At 36.9% G+C, this 25,068-nt stretch overlaps 1 protein-coding gene across 4 annotated transcripts in view; it reads right to left on the bottom strand.

Annotated features, from left to right (window-relative positions):
• Window positions 1-6,437: 6,437 nt before the first annotated feature.
• Window positions 6,438-25,068, bottom strand: part of CCSER2 (coiled-coil serine rich protein 2) — a 94,720-nt gene continuing 76,089 nt past the window's right edge. For 3 of the 4 annotated variants that reach the window (XM_075217031.1, XM_075217029.1, XM_075217030.1), the window contains exon 10: window positions 6,438-11,371. In XM_075217031.1, coding sequence (XP_075073132.1) covers window positions 10,283-11,371 — 1,089 coding nt within the window. In that variant the 3' untranslated portion in view covers window positions 6,438-10,282. The remainder of the gene's footprint in view (window positions 11,372-25,068) is intronic. The other variant, XM_075217032.1, reaches the window with a different exon arrangement.

The raw sequence follows: 25,068 nt of genomic DNA on the forward strand, positions 1-25,068 counted from the left end.
ACCTGTCAGTTTTTGATTAAGTTTTGGCCTCCACGAAAATGGCCACCTCCATAGGCATCAATACATGGACATAGGACACAATTTCTGAACTGTGTCATCATGTCACAGATGGCGAAGCCAACCACGTCTTGTACTGGCTCAGCATCAGGGAGAATGCAGACTCGTGAGGGAGATCACCCCTATTTCAGGGAGTCTCCCTGACATTCAGGGAAAGTTGGCAAGTATGATGTAACTGTAAGTAACTACTATTCCTATTTTTGGTATCTACATGAATTGGCCCTTCTAATCATCTGTCATCAAATTTGTTTATTTGTATACTGATGTGGAAACCATATTTCAAGATCCAAAATAACAAAATCTAATTGTGCATTGGCAATTCATGGTCCAAATATACACAGTATCTGCGAAGATAGTTCAAATGTAAATGTGCCTTATCATGGTGACTTTGTTCTAATCAGGACAATCATATATAACTTTGATATAGTGCAATATTTATTGAATAACAGACACCTACTATTCTAGGAAATGGGGGGGGGGGGAAATTACAAAGCGAACAAAATCAGAGATTGAACACCAAGATTGAATGTTTTCTCACTGATCTGCTCTCACTAATCAGATAGATCTATTTTGCACAAGTCTCCAAAGACCTACATACTGTGATATGGCAACAACCAGGTAAGCAAGGGAAAACAGGTCAGGGAGGTAAAAAAAAAAAAACACAGTTTAAATAACAGACCTGAAAAGCATAATTAAATCAAAAGGTAACGCTTGATCCGTCTCAAAATGTTCTTTTACATGTTATCAGTTATTTCAAATCCCTCCCTCTATCTTGCAGGCGATTAATCCACATCCCATTGCTTGGCATTTGTTTTAAGACCATGCCTCTATCAACAATGCTTTGATCATCCCTACAAAATATGATGGTGCTACATAATTATTGTATGGTGAGGAGCTAGAAATAAATATTTCAAGATTGCCATCTGAGGGGAATTTAAAATAATGTACTGCAGGTATGACTTGTAAAGAATTCTACATATTTGCCAGTCAATGGGACAATAGTTGCAATTCTGCTAAGATCGTATTTCTATCTGTGCTGTTGTGATGGTATTTTGAGGTAAACTGTAAAACATTCTGTTTGTTCTGGAGATAATCTGTATTCTCATGCAGTTTACTTCTTCAAAGCCCAAGTCTCTTTAACAGCCCATCATTTTTATTCTCGGAAAGGAGGAAACACTGACAACAGGGTAATACACTTTCACTGAAATTATAAGGTTGGTTACTGATCAATGGAGTCTCTGAAAATGCTTTCAGGGGATTTTTTTTTTGGCCCAATGATTAGTTATTTCAGAAAGTCAGTAAATGGTCAGAATTGCTTCGGAGGACATAAAATTGACAACAAAAGACCAGGGAAGAGGCAAATACATTTAAATTCTTATACTCTGCATTAACAATTGCTAACGTTTAAGGTGTGGGTATTAAATTAAGTGTGAACTGTAAATGGAATATCCCCAGGCATATTAAGTACATGGTTTGCAAGGTAGATACTAGCTGTGCAAGTGTCAGTAATGCCCGGGAGACTCCCGAATTTCGGGTAGGTCTCCCGGACTGCCAGGAGAGTTGAAAATTCTCCCGCATCTGCCCACTTTCTAGTGAAGTGATTCTCTGGGAATCGCATAATTTTGGCTCGACCCCCCCATGCTAAACTGACGCATTTGCGTCATTACGTCACAGGGGGACATGGCCAAAATGATGTCATTCACGGAGTACTTCCCCCCCCTCTCACCCACCTCTACACTGAGACCTGATACTCGTGGAGGCCGATCGGTAAACATTGGCAACTATGGATTATTGCATTACTAATACTTGCGCATCTAATATCTACCTTGCAAACCATGCACTTAATGCACCTATGGCTATTCCGTTTAGTTATCACAATAGAATGTAATGATCGCCCTCCCGTTCACCTCCGCAATAAGGAAGCAAATACCTATATGCATTGGGTAAGCGACAAGTGGTCATAGTCTAAACTTGCAGGTAGAGAATGAGAAGTACTTAAGAAGGACCTCTTTACAAAAGATACCCAGTACAGTCTCATAGCAGCGGTGGTAGGGACTCATTTAAAATGGATTTTTATCACTTTTGAACAACCCCTTCTAACACAATAGTGCCCGTTAGTAGAGATTCAGGACCAGAGTCATTCAGGAGAGCAAAGCATAAATAATTAGCAACTGTGCACCTGGGCAAAACCATGTTGCATTGTAGGGAGAGGTAAATTTAAAATGTGAGGACAAATTTATAGTTGGGATAGGACATGTCCTAGATCAAATTTAAATTTCAGTGTAAAAATAAAGCTATCACGTATTTGTGTGCTACATGTAAAAACAGGCAATATTTTCCTTTAGTGCAAAATAATAAACTAATTTGCACCCCTTGCATTGTAACATGGTTTGTCTAGGAGCAAACTACTTTTTTGTTTTGCTCTCCTTAATGACTCAGGCCCTCAATGTGAATCCCTGCCATTATCCATGACAGCTGCAGTCTCAGAATGAGTAGCTCCAGGATTTCTAGCATTGGTATAGCACAGCTGTCCATAGCATACTGTATAAAGTATGGAAGGTATGTAACTACTAAGCCAACTGTTAAGTAATAGCAACATAGTGCATGTGTCAAAACATACATTTATGCAGCAAGTACTATCAAAAGCCAATACATAAGCATCAATTTGAATATTAAATGACCAGTTTGCTATTTGACAAAGCTGTACATGAGTCACATATACAATTAGTGCTTAATGGCTAGTTATCATAGTGTCCATATTCACATCCAAAAGTACGGTTTTATGTTTTTTTTTACAATTTTTATTACACAGTAACTCAATGATAGCTGTATGTAACTGTGTACCTGTTCTGTAGACCCCACTGGTGAAAAACATTCCATATTTGTGAAATAAAAATGCTTAATGACATCTTTGTTTATTGGTTTGTACCAGGGTAAACAAAACAAAATTGATTAACTAAAGTCTTGTAATGTAATGTATAAAAATAGATTAGAAGAATTGGCGTTTTTCAAGACAGCATAGGCATAGCTGTACTGCTGACCTGAGCTGAATTACTTGGCATCCCACCATCAAAAGGAGAGCACTAGTTCTGTGCATCAAGATCCTTCCCGTTCTAAAGCACATGGGCCAAGCGTGGTCAACTCTGGTCACTGTCTGCAATGCCATCTAAAAGACCATGTTTCCCTTCATCTGGTAGCCCTCAAAGGCGGGAAATAGTTCCCAGATATCCCCACTGTTGCAAACCTTCCATTTGTAACAGTATTTGCAAATCAGCTCTGTGGACAACGATGTCTTGCTTTTTCCTCCTGCCTCTATGGAAGATCCTTGGATGGGGTAAATGGGGCAGCTCCTTTCCTTACAACTGTGACACTCACCTGGCTTGTGGAAACCAAAGACCATCAACAAGCACATCAGAGCTATGGGCACAATGGAGTTCAGGGCTCCCTTCCAAAAGTTTGTCTGGGAGTGTCCTTTATGGGGCTCAGTAACATACACAAAGACTAGGCAAGGATATCTATCCAGCAGGGGGTCTGGCACTCAGGACTTTAGCAGGCTGATGGACAGCCATCATAAATAGTACCATAGCAGAGGATTAAAACACTTCTGCTTCTCCCTATATGTGTATCAATAAAGTTTCGGACCTGTTGTCAAAGTCAGCAAATTGGATGAAGTCATTTAAATTAATATCGAGCAAACTTGGTTGTTTTTGTCTGAAAATATGCGTAGAGCACGTTACAGCGTGGAAGTGCGTATCCAGCCACAACACGTGGCAATAAGTTTTTTACACACATTTGTAATTAGTACACATTAATTGTAGATGCAACACATTTATTTATGTCAAAATATAGCAGTATTTATGATTAATATTATAAGTTATATGCATGCTAATGAAACTCAAGGTTCAGGTTGCAGGAACTGTGTCATGTTTAGGATCATTTTAATCCCCTATTCATCAGCAGCTGTCCGGTTCATTCGCCGAAGAGATCGCACATTGCATACACTAGTTATTGATGTTAGGGAATAAATGTTTAAAGTGATACCAACTGTAAAATGCTAATAGACTAGTTGAAACTGGACTCTTGGCGGGAAAGTCGGAGCACATCCCCTGGATAGATGACCCCCACCTTTGGATATTATGGTTTGAACTGGCCTATGACCTACAGTACACTGGACCTTCCTGAAGCCTAGACCAAATGAAGCAAGCCACACCATCTGCATTGTTTTACTGTATTTCTGACTGCATATAAGCAGGAGCTCTGAGCTTAGTGACCAGTCTTCCTTGACCACAGCCTTCAGACCTGAATGACTGTTCACTGGATCCAGAGCGCCTGCGATGAATAACAGCTGTACTTATTTTATTTCGCTTGAATTATTCTGCTACTTTTGGATAATAAATTAGTTTGTGCTTTGGAAACACAAATCGAGATTCAACAATCATTATTGGATAGAGACAAAACGTGCATAACACTGTGATTACCAATTCTTACATTCATACCCTACATTCCCCTCACACATATTGATCTTTAATGGAACAGTTGTCTTAAGTGAAAAATTAATAGTGCATTACTTGATGTAAAGTGTAGGATGTCATATCATATGCCATGTCTTGTACTGCGCTATAAAGTGTGACCGATTTATGTTTAACTATGTTTTAGTTGTGCTGTGATGCGCTACACCTGAATGTAATTGAAAGTAAACAAAATTACAATTTTAGGAAGCTATCTAATTTCAATATTAAATACAATTGCTTTAAACATTTCAACCCCAGATCAAGTGGTCAGCCTTCCCAGATAAGTGGCATCCTTCGCTATTTGGCGATTGGGCTTGACATAAATTCTCTGGCTTGGGGAGGACCAACATTCTAAAAATGAACATCCTGTCAAAGGTCCTTTACAGGTCAAATACTAAACTTGTCACAAATAATGTTAGCCCTGTAAATTTAATCATACTGTCCTGCTATTCAATCAGACCCCTGATGTACCTTACCTACTTCAAAACCACAAAATTCTCACCCCAAAATGCCTGAGCAAAATTTTACATTGAGGTGTTTGAGCCAAATGGACTTACATTTTTTGAGTAGTTTACAAAATAGGATTTTATATTGTTTTTTTTCCAGGACTCTGTTTTCTTCTGGAAGAAATTCAGAATAAATATCTATTTTTTTTAATAAGCGTTACATAAGCAAACAAATAAAATAGGGAAAAATACACTTCTATTATTCTTCCAATAGTTACAGAATTGCAAAACCCAACATATTCATCCTAAAACTGAAACAAGTTATCCCTAGTATAGGGATACCAATGATGTGTACTTCTTTGCAAGATTTGTTATAACAATAAGCCAAGGAACTAAGGTGTACATTTTAGCTTTATATTTAATTTACTCCTTATGGCATTACACCAGTGATCAAGGGTACAACATACTTGTGCACAAAAATTCTAGGGTCATGGTGAATCTAATGGATTAGTGGTAATGGATATCTAATCTAGACCTCTGATCATACTCTTCTGTAGGTTATACCACAAACTGATGAAATTCCCAGTGATGTTACAGGTTTGCCTTGCAACAGCAAATGTGTGCTTTTGCATTCAGCACCTGGTGCTCACTTTAATCACCTTGTGCTATTTTCTTATTTTGATCATTTTGGTTCCTGCTCCTCCAATTAAGAACATTCTAAAATGGCATTTACATAGTGCAAAAAGTGTGTTTAACTTTTGGAAAAACTGAGAGAAAAAACAATCTACTACTCGATAAATTTTACTGAACTTCTTCTCCAAGACAAATCCCCATGTGCTGCTCTATGCGCCGTTTTTCCCCAGGTTTCCTCTGGTCCTGCAAATAAATACCGTTTTGCCATTTAAAATGGCAGTATAGGGTGTGTGTGAGTGAGGGAGGGGGGACGACGACGACAAATCACAAACCACAAAAGATTACAACTTGTGATTTGTCCTGTTCACACTTGTAAGTATTTGGCAGGAACCGTGAGAAGAACTGGAGCAGCCTTGGGGAAAATGTCTGCATGGAATAGTTGAGAAGTGGTTCAAGGGATGTTACATGTATAGGAGAAAAGTTTGTGCACAACATGTAGGCACTAAATGGCACGTGACATTAAGCAGTAGATCTACCAAGCCTTCTAAAAAGAAAAACTAGTGATGTTGCCCATATCAACCAATCCTTTTTATCTAGTGTATTCTAAAAAAAATGATAGGTAGAATATGATTGGTTGCCACAGTCAACAACTCCATTTTTACTTTTAGTGGGTTTAGCAAATCTACCCCAAGTGTTTTAGAGAAGCAGTATTTTAAATGTATACATTCTTATGGAGAAATGATATATACAAATAAATAGGAGTCACAAAACAAACCAACAGTACACCAAAAAGACAGACCTGCTACAAAGATGTGTGGTATTTATTTTTCCTTAAAGATAATTTAGACACAGCAATTATAAAACAAGTACATTTTTATTATTACTTTACATGGAAAGAAAGCCAAACAATAGGAGGCAAATTGATTTTAGGCACAACTCCAAGCAGTAAAGCTCATTTAAAGTGCATAATGTTTCCTTTTTATAACCTTAATTTATTATTGGTTCTTCTATACACACAGAAAGGACAGTAATTCATACCTTTTTTCCTTTTAAATATATTGCACACAATTATACGAGAGAGTTTAATATGATGTCAGTAGCTTCTAGAGTAGCCTAAAATGGGTGGGAAATAAACCAACTAATTGAATACTTCTGTGCCAACTTCCTATAAGCACTCGGAGCTGGGTCACCATGGCTGACATATAAGAGAAAGGCAGCTTATAAAAGCAACAGTGCCAGAAACTTCACGATAAATGCCTACTGGGCAGTAGACTAAATGAAGGCACTGGACCATGTATCACTTTCCTTTACCAAATCTCATATTCATTAGCCTTTTCACAAGACTGATATTATAAATGTAATCCCAAACATATAAAATATATGACTGCAGTAAATAATTCAACCATTACCAGAATGATGAGTGCTACAAAAGCAATAATGCTTGAAAACAGGCTGGTATACCATGCACTTAAAAGGACAGTGAATTAGTAAATGTGTATACTACAGTAGATGTAAGCTAATGGATCACACTGATGATCTAACAGATTGTTCACATTTTACTTCCGCCCAATATATTTTTATAATTACTCCATACATGGCCTCTGCTCATTATGCACCACATACATGAAAATCAAACTGGACATTTACTTCTTACAGATCACTCTTAGGCAGAGGCTTGACTTCCTAGTTCCTCAATGCCTGGAGAGCCACGTTGCCTGTGTCACAGAAGGCAAACTATAACTTAAAGTGATTGATGCTTAGAGGGTGTTAAACCCCCCCAACCACAACTTAATATTTATCACAATTGACAGGGTAGTAGGCAGCAGCACATCATACCTGGTCAAAGGAGGCATCCAAGGATTGGATGTGCAAGTCATGTTATCTGCTAACACTTCAAGGCTTCCAATACATTTTTACAACTGAAATCTACAATGAAGGTTCAATAAATTAATGGCTCCTCTATGCCAAGCTAAAGTTTTGTTTCCAGAACTTAATTTTTTTGTTAATATGTGCATTATTTATACACACACTATATTTGACATTCCCTGTGTTCTATTGTAATAATAATATTCATAAGACAAATATAAGGAAAAGTTTGTGTGTGGCCAGGGCTAAAATGTGCAGTTAATTAATCTGTGTCTCTATATTAAAACACAACAGATGAAAATCACAAGCTCTGGTGCAAAGATGGTAAACTTCTAAAGCAAAAATTGTGCAGGATGTAAATAGGGAAATTATTTGACATAATAATAAGGAAACCTTTTAGACTTACATGTTTTTTTACGGATATTCTTTTTACATCTGGAAATGAAGTTGCACAGATTTGTGCAGGACCTTCATTACATGGCTATCGTACAACTGTTTACCTAGTGCTCTGCCACATTCATGAATAGTGTCAAGGGAAATATGAAAATAACAGTATCACCAGAGGATGCCATACTTTAACAAGCCAAGCAGAAACAGTAATTACAACAATGTTTGCTATGGGGCAATTATTCTTCCATTCTACACACGTTATAGTGTAAATGTAACCACAAATTTTCATTAAATTTTTAGCTCATCAAATCAAATGGGCCAACATGTTAATTTTATTAAAGTGTGAAAAGGTTTGTAAATTTGTTGCGTATATGTTCTGTAATAACCCATCAGCAGTCATGTCATAAGTATTAACTAAACGTACCTCTTACCATTTATTTAATGGAAGTTTAGGAAACAAAATTGGTTGATTTTAACTGGCATTAGCAAATACAATACTTACTACACCACGTGCTCCAAACTATAGTGATCATATAGCAATAAAAAGTGGGAAAAGGTCTTGTAGGGCCGAGTGCTGTAACTAAATTGCAACTAATGTAAAATCTATAGAAAGCAGACAGATAGGTCATGCTTTCCATTAAGACAAAAAGTCAAATAAGCACCACTAAAATATCATAGTAGCATGCTTAAAAATGCAATAATTGTGCCAGTACTATGGCTCTTGTGTTACCCTGTAAGAACAAGCCTATTGTATACATAAACCCCTATCCTTCTATAGTAGTAAAAAATATTGTATTTCAGGTAATGCATTTTAAAATCATTTACTTTGTTATCTTGCATTTGCTTAAAAGCACAGGACTTTGGAAGTTCTCAATCCAAAGCACCATCACAGAATGTTCTACTGGGTGCTTATGGGCATGTAAACCTAAACTAATAGGGCCTGTGTATTGTATCCGATCTCTACTGTCACCTTCCAGGGAATACATGTGAGAAAAGCTTAAAAATAAACCCATTACTCAGATTTACTGAAAACATCAACCTAATGAGATAGAGGCTCCAATGTGTTTGTAACAAAAGTAGTAACCATTAGCACAGCTATAGCCAAGGTAAAAAAGATTTATAGACAATTACGAAACATATGTGCAATTCAAGTGCTAAAATCAGTTTTTGAAAGAATTAAATAACAGTCACTTAAATACACATTTCAGTTTTAGTGGGCCAGTCTGTTACTGTACACCCTATATGATCAAAGTGGTTCAGATGTATTGCTCCTGCCAAGTGGCATCTTCACTTGCTTGTGCTACAGGTACCTTGTTCCTATCAGCATATACAGTTTGCCATGCCATCAAGAAATACGTAAATCGTTTCTATGCAAGAAAATTAAATATTTATATTCTTGACTATTCAAACAAATCTATATTTTTCTATTGTGCGGAAACATTTTCCAGCAGTCTTTTGTTACTCTTTTTAACGATTATGCTGCCATGCTCTCCCAAAACAATGATGAAATGTTTCTTGGCCCACATCTTTAATAAAAATTTTGTAGATGAACCCAGCAGAAAAATTTACTGTAGAAACTGGTCCATTTAACAATGGTTGGACTAAAGTAAATCCACTTGATTTAAACAGTTGATGTTTCACAAACTGTTTTGTACAGTAAATTGCGTCAAGTCATGGACACATTTCATTATTTAAGGGTAAAAATGTAGTAAACGGTAGGTAATGTGCAAAACACTAATCTTAATGCAATAAATACATTATATATTCTGAAATAATTAAATAAGTTATATACTTGCATAGCATTTTAAATTGGAAAGAGACAATGTACAACTGTCCGTAAACTATACATTACTTATAAATATATGATATAAATCTGCACTATGGAATAAAGTAGGCTTATGTATTGCATTATGTAGTTATAACGCATTGCTGGGAAAAGGCTGAAATCTGCAAGCAAAGTTTTAACTGTTGAATGGTTAAGTAGTAAAGACATTAAAAGCTGTAAATATTTTAGAAATACAGAAGATATTGGATTCAAGTACAGAAAATTGAACAGTTAACGAAAGCAGATTAATGCAGATCACCGTTATGAGTAATTTAATATAAAAAGGCCACCAAGCTAGGTAAAATATGCCCTTAACACGAGGCAATACAACTTAACAGAAAAATAACAACTGGAGTGGTTTTCCCCAGGCAGGACTGAAACCAAGGTAATGTTATAAAAAAAAATAAAAAAAAATAGTAAAATCACTCCTTTCTGCATTTCTTAACAAATACAACAACACTAATGGGTATGCATTAAAGTAATAACCTCTCTACATTCCTGTTTTTTTCTCAACAAAAATCCTTTAATGCAAAACAAGTGTTATTGCTGCTTTTTTAATGTGCCTTTGGTTGTGGGAGACGTGATTGCCTTTTTGGGAGCGAGCTTTCAACAGTTTCATGCAGAATATCTTTTTTATAGGTATGTGGCCTGGGCATGACTGAAAACGAAGATTTTACTGGAGATCTTTGAGTTTCACTTGATACATTAGGTGACGGTACATCAGATGTGGAACCGTTTGGCTTCTTAAGCTTAGAAGTAAGATTACTTGGCGGTCTGAGCATGGTACCCTTGGGCATTAATCTGCTTGATGGTTTAGAGGGTTCAACTGCTGGAACATGTGACTGGGTTGGTAAAGAGCTTTCGGACGGCAACTTGCCTTTACTAGCAAATTCTGAGAAGTTGGCTGATAATGGTTTTGCACCTGCCATTGAAATAGATGATTGGGTCCGACTAACTGTAGAACACAATGGATCTAAATGGTTAGAGATGGCATCAGAATGAACTTGTTTAGGTGGTTGACGTGAACAGTCATTCTGTATTGGTTGCTGGCTTTTTTGTATCACAGTATGTAAACCATCTGGTGATGGGACACAGGAAACATTTGAAGTTGCTGTCAACATCTGAAGCTCTTTAGAATTTGAGCAACTGTTTGAAGAGATAATAGAGTTGGTAATTTCTTGATGTGCCAAGGTATTGCGCATCTTCGGCTTTGAGAACTGTAAAGGTTTTGGCCTGGGAATTTGTACAGGCACTGATGCAGTAGATGATTTAATTATTTTAGAATTGACATCTTTTTTTCTATCAACTGGAAAATGTGGTAAAACGTCAGAAGTATATTCTTGTGGTCTTAAATTTTTGTTATCATCAAGTGGTCCATAACTTTTACAGTGCTCTTCTTCTTTAATGTCTTTAGGGTGGTCATTTGCATCATCTATCTTCAACCGCGTGCTCAACAGATCACTGAGCTCATTTTCAGGGACTTTGGAGAGGACTCCAGGACCTCCCTTGTGACTGCATGAAAAGGGATGTTGAATTTGCTCTTGAGGTTTATTTTGGACCTCTGCATGTCGATGTGCTATTAATTTTCCCGAGGTATGGTCGGTGGAACTGGGGGTGCTGATGGAACACTGTAGTATTTGAGGCTGCACAAAGAGAGACATTCAGAAAATTATTTAACATGGTATGCCAATGTAGAAGCTATTTTTCATACAAGTCAGCAAGCTAAAGAATAGTCGCAAAACACTGCATACATTTACATTTATGACAATATATAAAAAAGGATTTTGTTATCTTGCATGCATAAGCAATATTAAAATAATTTAAATAAAGCCTTGAAATTCCTTGATACTTGTATATAAAAATGCAGAGGAGCAAGCCAGTGCTGATATGACATGCTAATGTGCAGATCCAGATGCGGCACTATTTTAACCTGGAATAAAAACTGACAAATTAAATATAAACAATCCCTTACATTTTTTAATTTGCTGAATATTAAGGATGCTAATGCAGCAACATTCAAAAATAAAACAAAGGAAAAAAATAAATAAACCTACTGCTTGAGTGTTACTGAAACTAAATAAGGACTACTATATTTCAGATTGTTATCATTGCTTTATCTTACATAATCCATTACTTTCTTATACATTATGTATTTTATTTTACTACACTAAAAAAAACTAGCAGTACTAATTTTTAAAGAAATCTACTATAGCCAAGCTTCAATAGAGTTTTTGACTATAAAGTCACTAATTTCCCAACAGGGCAGCTCCCTTCTATGTTGACCTGCTCTTTGCCAGGTATACACTGATGAGGTGAAAGTGGAATAAAAGGCACTAATAAAGAGTTTAATAATACTGTATGCAACTACAATGTTACAATAAAAATGTTGCCTCTTGAGAATTACAGAGAGTGCCCAAACTAACCAACAACTGGAACAAATATGAGGAAATTATGAATATGACAGCTATTTCCTGGATCAGTTTGCAAGGCAATCTAAAATGTAGCTTACATTATTATCAGAAAGCATTTATAGGTACATTTAACATGTACGTACACTGGATGATAGTGACAACTAACCACCTCAGATATATCAAATGAATTCTCTATAAGACCGGCTACAACATAATACAAGACAAAGACCTCTACCAATGTGCATGTTTACCACTCAATATTAAATTCATGTTAATTTAGGTATGTATTGTTATTCGGTAGCATGAGTCATAACTATTTAACATTTAAGTTTATACAAAATAAAATAGGCCAACTTGTACAAGTAATATAGATAGTAAGCTTTTTTGAGCACATTTTTGCAATTTTTTAATTGTTTTAGGCTAACTTTATTTTTTATATAAAGTGCAGTGAAAAATCATTAGCTCCCTTCCAGATTTCATCTATCGTATTTGTCACAATGGATGTTTTCAGATCTATAAACAAAATCTAATCTTACAAAAGGGAACCAGAGTGATTAAAACACCAATTGGCACTACACGAAAAAAAGGAATCACCTTCTTACACTTAATCGCTGGTTGTACCATATTTAGATGCAGCAACTGCAACCAATCGAGTCCTATAATTAGTCTTTTACATCTCTGCAGAGGAATTTTAGCTAGAACTACTTTCATTTGGAAACATTCAGCTTATGGATGTATTCTCCTTAACCATTTTCTGGTACAGAGCAGAATGTATGGTTCCTTCAACAATGGCAAATAATCCAGGTCCTAAAGCTGCAAAGCGTCCCTACACCATTACACTACCACCACCATGTTCGACTGTTTCTGTATTTGCTTTATGTTAGACATAATGGGACCCGTATCATCCAAAAAGATCCACTTTAGAGTCATCTGTCTATAGACCATTCTCCTAAAAGGCTTATGAATCACCCAGGTGCTTGAGAGTAGCATTTATTATGTCCTTGGTTGGCAGTGTTTTTCCACCTTGCCACCTTACCCATACACATAGGCAGACAAAGGCACCTTTGGAAAAGCAGATCTAATAACAAAGTATATAATCTAACAATTATTCAATCACATATGATTTTAAATATATTTATCCCCCAACAGCAACATATCAAAAATATTATTTAAGCATTTTAAAATTAAAACGTTAGTGTAATATATTCTGTAATGTTTAAAAATTAAAAGGGTATTACAAGTCACTTAGACTTCCATGACAAGCATAAAGGTACTCTGGCTATGGTATGGTTTCTCTATGGAACTGGACGTAGTGTGCTTCCCTACCTCTACCTCCAATGTCTGTGATCAGCAAAAAGGTAATTGGCCTGCTGTCTCATGCTTTATGGTATGAGGACGAATTATCGCTTATATAACCTACAGCACAGTAAAATAGTATCTCCTATATAATTGAAAGTAAGGAGAACAAACTCATCCATAAAGGGTTATTGACACACAGACATGCCTTATTTCCTCATTTTTTGTATAGTGACTAGAATCTCAATCAAAGCAGAATAAAAGAACGTATCCTAAGAAGGTAGATTCAGAGTTGGTGAGTGAACTTATTGATATGATACTACTTCGTAACACAACAGGAAGAATAAAAACATGTACAGCAATATGTAAAATTGTCTATCTTAGTCAGAAGAAGTCCTAAGTAACAGGTTATTCAATGAGCTTGACCCTACACAACATTTATATATTAACAGGTGTGTTAAAGCACAGTACCAAAAAATATCCATAACATGCCTTGGCAGTATAAAAGCATATGGCAAAATACAAAAATCAGACTTTAATTTCCAACATTCATTTTCTCCATTTTCCGTGCTGACAGATAAAAGGTCATGTAGAAAGTGCATGGTTTCTCCCTAGTAGTTAATTATTGATTCAACAAAGTTAGAAAATATGCCTTAATGCCCAGTTCATTTGACTACTTTCATTTTAGCAAAACTGCTCTCTATATGAAGGAACTAGACTAAACTATAGTGCAGGTTTTCCAGGTGACATAATTATACCACCTGTGGATTTTTACACTGTCAGTCAGTAATGAATATATTGTGGGGGGTTTTTTTGGGTTTTTTTTTTTTTTTAATGCCCTACCAGGATATTAAGTCATGATTGCTGAAAGCCATGATAACACAAGTGCCACTCATAGCAGGGAATTTCCAAGCTCAAAGTGAGCTATAGAATAAGATTTCAACACATCTCTTTATTATGCAGCTTACTGCCTCAAAATGATCATTTGACAGATTTCTTAAATCATACAAAAGTGGTTATCATTTAATAGAGGTTATTAGTAACCTGAAAACAAACATTTGGCTGTTAAAAAATGTTTGGGAAAAAGTCTACATACAATATAAAAGTGATGGACAAAATCATACACTTAATTAGACCAAATGTACAGCCTTCTAACCTTCAAAGGGGCTGCACATTACCCCTAATCTTAGTAATTATTTAAACATACATTTAAAGAAAGACCACAATCTGTAATAACACAGCAGGCATGTTAATTTAAGATCAATAAATACTACACGCAATAAGAACAAATCTGACCCCTGGATGATCATGTTTTCCACCAAGTTTTAAAAGTGAGTAGTGTAATTCAGGGGTTTCCATGTGTAAGTGGAGCCAAGATAGACCACTTTATTCTGTGCCTTGCTATTCTGAAGCAAGCAGGAATCTCATAGCTCTTTTCTGCAGAGAAGGGAAGGAAACCTGGTGCTGACGGACAGCACATCCTTCTTCCTCTGATCTCAGATGTGCTGTTGGCACTGCATGACCTGCCTGCATTGTACAGAAGAGGTCCCATTATACAGAGAAAATCACATTATGCAAAAGACACTGAATTTGTATTAATTCTTATTCTGTGCCAGGACTGATGGGCCTAAAGCTAAGAATCCTGCCAATGGGACAAAGCACATCATTCAGGAAAGCAAAAAACAAACAAAAAAAACACTACAAGAAACAAACATTCCAGAGATGTCTGAAACACATTAAAAAGGTCTTAAAATGGTTACAATCAAGCTGGATACAGAAACTGGAGCATATGAATGCAACTGCACATAGTTTGAGGAAACTTTGTTGATTCAGTATAAAATTAACAGCTTTATATCAAGACATATTCCAATAAATCAGGCAAACTTATTTATTTGAGCCTATTTGTAAACAGGTTATTACATCATATTGACCAGCTAGCTGTTTTATTTTCCAATCTAGCAGATTCCGCACACAATAGTCTAAAACACAACTTCTCAAATTCAGTCCTCAGGGAGCCCTGAACAGCGCATGTTTTCCATATCTCTTTGCTGGAGCACAGGTGTATTCATTACTGACTGACAGTGTAAAAATCCACAGGTGGTATAATTATGTCACATGTGACCTGGAAAACCTGCACTGTTAGGGGGCCCTGAGGAATGGATTTGGAAAACACTGATCTAAAGTAACAAGCATGTTCTTATTATAATGGTTTTACAGAAAGCCTGAAGAGAATGCTTGCTCCAGGGAGATAGACTGAAAATGAAAGCAGAGAGCTAAATATCCATAACCAGCCATCACTAGTTAAAAGCTAAAGAATATATCAATAAACACAGATTTTATTTAAACGGGCATACAGATCTAGGAAAGCAATAAGAGATGTGTTAAACACAAAATGATAGCTATTTCTTAATAGGTGTTATAGCCTAATCACAGGTTAAAAAATAACCCATAAATATAATGATTACTCAAATTAATTGTTGTAACATGCCTAAACAGGATTTTCTTTGTAGGCTTAGACTGAATGTCTCCTCCAATAGTATGTAATATAAGGCTTTGTAGCACAGAAAATGCAAAGACCTATTGTGGTCAAATAAGTCCTTACATTTCTTACAGGAAAAGGAAACATTTATGAAATATTGTTCATCAAACTTGCATATATCTCTGTATGTAATTATAATCAGTGCAAACAGGCCCATGACATATCAAACGCAAATGCTAGCGCATAGGGAAACTGTAGTAACCAAGTATCTTCCTAAATCATGACTCTAACCTACCCATGTTTAGTATACATTTGTGTGCAAGTTGTTTATTGAATGTAATATTATGACACTGGTATGTTCCCAAGAGAAAGATTATCATCAATTATAGAAATGGTCTTGCACAAGACCATTTAGCCACTCACATGACTTCCTTAAATTATCTCACATGAAGAAAATAGTGGGCAGGAATAAATGTGTAAAAAAAGAAATAATTTCTGCTTGTCCCAGCTAGAGCGATGAAGAAATTATATCAGTTTTTTTTCTGTTCCTATATTTCTCATTCTTATTTGAAGAAACTGGTTTGCATAATTGTATTTTACTGCATGTCATTTTACTAGATCTTCCAATACCTTTAGCATTGTGACTTTCGTCATACTGCACTCCCCATTTAATAAGTTTTGTTTGTGTTCTTAAGGAATTCATGTTCTATATAGCTTGGCTATTAAAACGCCATTTCACTTTGAAACCAAATCTTGGTGGTAGCAGTTAATAGTGAATGTGAGGCATAATCAGGCAAGTACTGTATGTGACAATAGGCTTGACCAACAGGCTTATCACAGTGATTGCAATTGTGATCAAACCCTATCTCCATGGACTGCTTGTCTGTGACAGAGCAGGTGCCAGGCAAACTTATCAGTATGTTCATTGTCACATGCATCACTGTCAGTAAAGACTGAGGTGGTGGGAAGTTTACACTAAACAAAAAAAGTATTAAGATTATTTATTTTCATTGTATTAGAACTATACATTAACTTCAGTGGAGCTATTATATTTCACAAACTGTACCAGTCCCACTACTCCAACATTAATGGATTGAAAGCTGTGCTATTAAAATTGCAAAAATATCCAGCTAGCGAAACTGGTCAAAGGGCAAGAAATAGTTTGTTTTGTATATAACTAAATAAGAAAGTGTACATATCATGTGGACAAACTTTCACATGCAGATGGCAAAATGCAGCTAGATAAACTAAAATGACCAAGTAAAATATATTGTAGTTGTTCTAAGCACCTAGGAGAGGAAGACCTAAGTTTACAACGTATTATACAGTCTCTGAAATATTTGTAGTCCACACATATTTTTCTGAATATACACAAAAGAAAACATGAACCTGATGACAATTTATTTACCAGACCAGCAACAGACAATTTTGCAATAAAGCATTAGGATTTGAAAGTTTTATTATTAAGTGTGTTCAGATATGTTCCCATTCTTTAGTGTATGTGAGCAAAAACTATGACAAAGTGCTTACACAAAACAAGTCAAAAAAACATTAACAGTAACAAAAAGGGAACGGTCACTGATGCATGCAAGATATTGGTGCGTGCAACATGCAGGAAATTCTGTATATCAACAGTGTAATGTCATCATATAGGGGAAAGCAGTATATGGGTAGAAATCTTAAATTGTACTATACCACGCTTTATCAGAGAAGTAATGGACTAACTCCTCAACTCCTTTCGAATGGCAAATGGGAAAGCGGTGACAGGGAGACAAGGACAAATGGCATCAGAGAAGCACATACAGCACTGTCTATTTAAGGCTGGCACAGTACAGAAATTCCTCTATTCAAATAAATTTATCAAACAGTTTTCTCTTTTGGATTCTCCTTAGGAAAATTACAGCAGAACAATGCTGTAGTAACAAAATATTTTACAAAAGTGCCACTAAACCTAAAAAGTGTTTTTCTTTGAAGAAAAGGCATAAACTCTTCACCTGTACTGCAAAGGGAGAGAAAATCTAGGTCACAAAGAATATCTAATTGGTTATGCAATAATCAAAGTCATGCGCTATCCCCAAAGAGGCACGCACAAGTTCAATTGCACAAATCAGGGTATAATTAATAATAAATCCAAGTTCTCAAATTGTCTGCCAAGAAAATATGGCCCCCAAGCACTGAACTAATACACTCACAATAAGGGTAAGTGAGAACACAAACACAGACTGCTTTTTTCCAAAGTTCTGCACAAACTACCTTCGAAACAATGCAAGCACCATCGTTTTACAGTACATGCCACTTGTGAAACTACTACATGAAGGAAAATATTTCCCAGAAATAACTTAATTATAATTGATCTTGAAAGGTCAATTTCTCTTCTGCCGATATTTAACTGTCCATAAGGATCTTTCATCAAAGCCTAAAAGAGAGTCAGAACTCACTTGATATAATGTGCTTTTGATAACTTCAGATAAATGTATCACTTTGGGATCAAACTACTTGCAAATTGTTGTCTCATTTACCATGGTATATACCATGCATTCTATTAAAATCCAATCAGTAGCGCACACACTTAAAAGACTGCCATATTTATAACACTATCCTTCCGGGGTGGCTTAGCAGCATACTGTCCACAGAGAACCTGTTAATTCTTTCAGTAACTCTATTTGTGAAACTGCACAGATAATATAGCTGGCCACACATTCAGCCTAATTGCCTCATGTATTTCCTTAAAGAAAAGATTTTACTTGACAATAATCCATCAATCAGGTGAATGATGGCTGCTGTATGCCTGTATATTTGGTCCCCAATATTTCCCCAAGTGACCTAGAAGTGATCGGGCTGAGCGTTGTACAGCTGGTACTTGTCCCATGTGGTCACCCACATGTGCAGTCAAATTGTGCTCATATGTTGCCGATTGGCTCATGTTTGAAAAAGGAAATTAAAAACCACATAAAAATTTATTCTGCAATACATCTTAGAGAAAGTTTGCTATAGATCCTAAAATCTCTCCGTCTATAAAAGGATTACATTTTGAGCTGGTTAAAACATTCACTACTTCTGGTTAACTAATCAAGCAGTGGTGTCAGATCCTTTGCAGTGCTTAATCCCAGTGGGCTTTGGTATAGCCATCACAATGATTGTCCTCCACCTGCCTGCGTCCATGTCCAAAAATCAGCACCTGGCAAATTTTTTTATTTTTCGTATTTTCATAATGTGATAGTGCCACTAAAAAGAATAAACGTTAATAAAAAGTGTTCTTTAAATTGTATTCATGTTTTTGTTATTTTAAAAGTTTTGACATTTTTCTTACTACTTCAACATAATGATTAAGTAACTCACAAAGCACCAATTTTATAAATTTCCCTCAATATGTTCTCTCTATCGATCCACCTCTCTCTCTGCTTGTACCAATAGTTGCATAGAAGAATGTTTTGACAGAGCAATTACAAAATATGATCTAGAAAGTGATATATACAATAAATTTGAGCTAAGAGAATTCATCCTCTTTCACTGTATGAAAGCACGTCTTTCTGCAAGTGGAGAATTATACTTACCGTTAATTTCCTTTCCTTGAAATGCTCCATGGCAGCCCACACAATGGGTTAACACCTATACAGTTGAGAGTAGACAGGAAAAAATAAACACCTCTGGAAGGTATATAAGTAAATAACCTCCTCCATGTTGGTGTCTTTAGAAACTTTCCATGCTGCCCTACAAACACGTAAACATTGTTCATGGGTGGGCAACATAGGGTTGCTGTGGAGTATTTCAAGGAAAGGAAATGAACGGTATACGAGTATATTTCTGCACTTTCCTTTTCCTACTCTGTGGCAGCCCACAAAATGGGATGTACAAAAGCATTATAAATAGCAGGGTGGTAAAATAATCAATAAAACAGATACTGCATAAATTAATTTTATTTAACAACTTATTGGAGAATTCTTCTCCCAAACTGCTCATCAGCAGCAGAGGAAACATTAACAAATGTTTAGGAAAAGTGTGTATTGATGAATATTCCAATGCTTTGTTATTCATTGATGAGTGTTTAATAGTTCATGTACTACACACCCGTTCCCCTTGTAAGCCTGTACAATGACGTCCTTGATGCACCTTGGTTTTGAAGGAGCACGTCCTCTGCGGGAACCTCTGGGAAGCAGAAAGAGTAGTTTTGTTTTCCTGAGTATTTTTGTTCTGGAGAGATAAATAGATATTGCTCTCTCCAAATATATAGAGTATGAAGCTGTTCTTCTCTTTCCATTAGTTGGATGTAAATAGAAGGACAGCAGATTTATTGATTGATATGGAAGAAAGAAAACACCTTCGGCAAATAAGTTGAATTAGACCTTAAGAATACTCTATCCATATAGATGTTTAAGGAGGATTATTCACACCACAAAGCATACAGATCTCCACTTGATGTGCTGATGTGATTGCCACTAAATACAATACTTTTAGGGTGAGCCACTTGAGAGGAATGTCTTGCAGTGGTTCAAATGGATCCAAAATCAAGGCATCCAAAACAATGTTGATATCCCAAGATGCCAAAAACATTTTTATTCTTGGGACAAAATATTTTTACTGTTTAAAAAAAAAAAAAAAAAAAAATATGAAAAATAAGACTTTGAGATGCAAACTTGAAATCAAGAAGAACGATGAGAGCAGATATTTGTTTCAGAGTAAAAAGAGACAGTCCTTTATCAAAATCACCTTTAAAGAATTACAAAATCATCAGGACGTTGGATGATACAGAAATCTTTATCCTGTCTTTTGACCACAAGATAAATCTTTTCCAGACTCTAGAGATGCTAGAAGAATCATTCTCTCGTCAGAATATATCAATAACTTCATCAGAGACACCTTTGCATCTCATAAGTGCCCGCTCAATCTCCATGTCGAAGAGACGGAGTCAGGGCTTGGATGAAGGACTGGACCTTGATGTAGGAGATCTGGCCTGTATGGCAGTGGCCACGGTTGTTCTCGAAGCATTCTCCAACCCACCGTAAACAAAGGATAGCGAGGCCAGAAGGGGAGGATTGCCATTACTTTCACTGCCTCTTTCCTGATCTTCCTCAGTATGCGAGCAATGAAGAGAAAGGGAGGGAATACCTATCCCAGTCTGTACTGATAGGGTGTTTGAGCCTTATCTCGGACGAAAATAAAAATGGGACACCTTGGCAGTCATTGCCATCGTCATAAGATCTATGTCAGGGGAACCTGAATTTCTGGCAAAACAGGAGGAACACATCCTTATGTGGGGCCCTCTCCCATGGTTGTATTTGACATCTGCTTAGATAATCTGCTACGATATTGACTTTGCCTTCCATGTAAAAGTCCGAAAGCGATTTCACATTTCTCTGCCCATGACATCAGGGCAATCACTTCCAACATCACTGATCTGCTCCTGGAGCCCCCTTGCTTGTTTATAAAATCAACTATTGTTCTGCTGTTGGAAAATCTCTTTAGATGATTGCACTGTGGGTCAGACTGAAAAAGTGTTGGACTGCACACAAAACTACAGAACTGGAATCTATTGTAAGAATTAACCACTCTGGTTCTGAAAGAATCAAGCCTTGATCCCCTAGACTTGGCTGCTGCCATCAGTTGAGACACTGTCTTGTGGTCTTTGAAAGGTTGAGCATAACGTTTAAAGACCCTAGGGTATGGCCCCACTTGGCAAATAGATCCAACTGTAGGTTTTGCATGCGTCATCTTGTCCAGAGAAGAATGCCTATGGTGAAGGAAAACATTCCAAGCAGCCGGAGACAAGTCCTTGCTGAAACCTATCTTTGAGACTGGACATTGTCTGACAGAGATTGAATATTGATAAGTCTTTTCTGGGAGAGGTACATCTCGTCTTTCCATGTCTATGTGGACTCCTAAGAACTGGAGCTGTTGTGAGGGTACCAAATGAGTCTTTGATACATTGATTACCCAGACACATTGCCACAGAAACCGGGCCATTAGAGAGGTCATACTTTGGACCACGTTCCGATTTTGCTATAACTAGGAGGTCCTCTAGATATGGCCACAACATTACGCCCTGCTTCTGAGACCTGCCATAAGGACCAGCAGCACCTTGGATAAAGAACCTTACATATTGATGGTGGTGGACAGCAATTGTGATGTGAAAATATGTATCCTGCAGATCTACTGAGGTTAAGACTCCTTCCTCTATTACCCAGAGAATGGAGTTGACGGACTGCATTTGGAAATGTCTTGCTTGTATGAAACAGCTGAGCAAGTCCAGAACAGTTCCGAAACCTCTTGACGACTTCCCAACTAGAAATAGTTTTGAATAAAATGCTGTGCCTTCCTGGCTTTCAGGAATTGGAGCAATAACTTTTGCTTTCAACAGACTCTGAAGGCTGTCTTCTAAAGTCTGCTGCTCCAAGAAGGAAGATGGATCTCGAGACCTGACAAACTTGTCACCTTGCAGCCAAATGAGAAGCGCTATCCTGAAGTCTTTGCTGACAACTTCTTGCACCCACTGATTCAGCATGGTGAGTTTTCAAACCTCGGCAAAGTGGCCAAATCTGTCCCCTACAGGAACAAACAGAGGTTGGATTTGAAGACAGTCATTGTGTTCTTTGTTGTCCTTGTTTGCCTCTTTTTGCTCTAAAGGGCCGAAAGGACTGTCTAGCGCTGTTATCAAACTGCCTGGAATACTGTTTCCCATATAGGTACAAGATTTCTTAAACTGCTGGCTAGAGGAGAGAGAGAAAAAAAACCTTCCTCTCCTATCTTGCAGTAGATGATTAGATCTACCGACAGCAGACTTTTGCATCACATCATCAAGCTTTTCACCAAAAGAAATGTACCTTCAAACGAAGTGTGGCCAGGATTTTTTTGATTGCCAGTCTTCAGCCTATGGGTGTAGCCAAATAGCTCTCCTTTCCACTATTGCTGAAGACAAAGAGAAAAGAGAACAACAGTATCCAGCGAAGATTCACATATAAAACCAATGCTGACTTTTATCTAAGGTTTGCCACTCTTTATACACTAGCTCTTTTAGAGCTTAATGCATATGAAAGACACTGTCTTTTACTTGATGGTCTGATAAGAGGGCAGTAACGGGGCAGGTGAATAGTCAATACCGATAGACTTATTGATATATTTGAGGATCAAATTAACTTTTTTTTTTTTTTCAGATTAAACATCCTAGAATCCTTTGATCTCCACATCACTATCTGCCACAGAATCGGACTCCATAAATAAGCTAACTGATACAGAAGATGGACCGGGTTTCTCACCCTCCATATCCTCATGCACCTGGGTTTTATTCCTTTTTGACCTTTACTCTTGGGGCAAAGATTCCTTCACTGCTTTCATCGTCCAGGAGAAAAAACTGCTTAAATTGTTCTGATGACTCTGTCCCCCACTTATTTAGAAGGACACGCCACACATAAAACCCCTGCATATTCTTTAAGCAGCGGACTGTCACATGCTCCTCTCTGACGATTATTAAGCTTGCAGGTTATTTTCCCTTGCACAGGTTCCATAAGGGTACTGTTTAAAAAAACAAAAAGTTCACTAACTGTAAACACTAAATCAACCTTGAACAAAAACACCCATACTATGGACTCTCCTTGGTGTGTCCTTCAGCTTTTTTGGGGTGGGCTCCTGGTCCATCTGTGCAGGTATTTCAGAGGATATGTGTATACTGGAGTCTTAAGTTCAAACCACAACAGGAACTGAGCATCATGACCACAAGGTGTCACTACACCCCTACGTGAGAAATTCCTTGGCTCCCCTCCTCTTCTTTGCTCCTTAACATGCCGCTTTCTAAAACCTACAGCCGATAACATGTAAAGCACCAGTGTTCACAGGAGCGTACTGCCCCACTGAGGTTACAAACTGCCCAGCACTCTGAATGTGGGGAAAAAAATGGGAAAGCCAAGGAGAAAGCAAGAGACATACAACATCCTGCTGGTACAGAGATGCCATTTGTCCCCCGGATTGAGGTCTGTTCAGCAGGCCAGAATTCCGTTTGATCAGAGCCAAATATGTTCAGAAATGTAGAATGCTGCTTGCACCTACTAGCCACGCAGGGACATCTTAACCAGACTCCAGACCTGCACAGGCTGCTGCTACCCAGTTGTAGCAGGGAGCATCCCAGGAGACACCAAGATGGAGGAGTCACCTTATATACCTTCCAGTGGGGTTTAACTTTTCCTATCTAGACTATCTGAATTGTGTGGGCTGCCATGGAATAGGAAAAGGAAATAAAACATTTCTACTCAATACTTGATGCTTTCTTTAAGAACAATATACATTCACAGATTGATCTATTTATTTCATATGTTTTACCTCAGCATAAAATAAGTATTTACTCAAGCAACAGATTGAATTTAGAAATCACTGTAAATCCATACCATTTAAAAAGTTACTCCGCAACGGTGGCAATATCACTATTCTAGTTGTTTAGGACAAGCAATTTTGTATTGGTAAAGAAAAAATTGCAACTTTATTAAATATAGAGAAAATGTGCAACATTTAATGTTCACTTCATATGCTGTGGACCGGAAAAGGAACAGTTTCCACAAACGCTTTAACTTCTGCCATGTGCTGGTTATTTTGCAGAGCAACAACTATTGAGACTGCACTTATACTTACTTTTATTACTGGAAAACAATATGTAATGTGTGCCTATGATGAAAAGTCAGCACTTTTGACTGAAACGGACGTTTCAGTCAGAAGAGCATTTTTTTGTATATGCATTGTTTATATTAAAACTTCAGTTTAGGATTATACCCTCAATCCAGCTTTCATATGTTCTAAACATAACAGACCAGTTTTATGTAACAGTAATAGACTGTTATTATGAACCTTGCAAAGTGGAATTTTTTTTCTTTTGCATATGTTGATGTATTGAGTGCTTTCTCCATCTTGAAATATACATAAAAAAATCTCTTCTCAAGCTGCTCAATTTTTGTTAAAAATGGAAATCTCTGCTTGCTAATCACAAATTAAATGTTGCATATCAATTACTGCACAATCTAACTGAAATTCTACTAAATAAATTAATTGAATCAGCATGATATTTGAATACCCTAATGTAGTTTGGAAACTGAAGGTTTTGTTTTTACTTTAAGTATATGTGTTAGTTGTATTCTGTTTCTTAGTGTTTCAAGGTTATTTACAGCATATGCTGAGC

The sequence above is a fragment of the Mixophyes fleayi genome, chromosome 6 (genome assembly GCF_038048845.1).
Source record: "Mixophyes fleayi isolate aMixFle1 chromosome 6, aMixFle1.hap1, whole genome shotgun sequence".
Classification (NCBI taxonomy): domain Eukaryota; kingdom Metazoa; phylum Chordata; class Amphibia; order Anura; family Limnodynastidae; genus Mixophyes; species Mixophyes fleayi.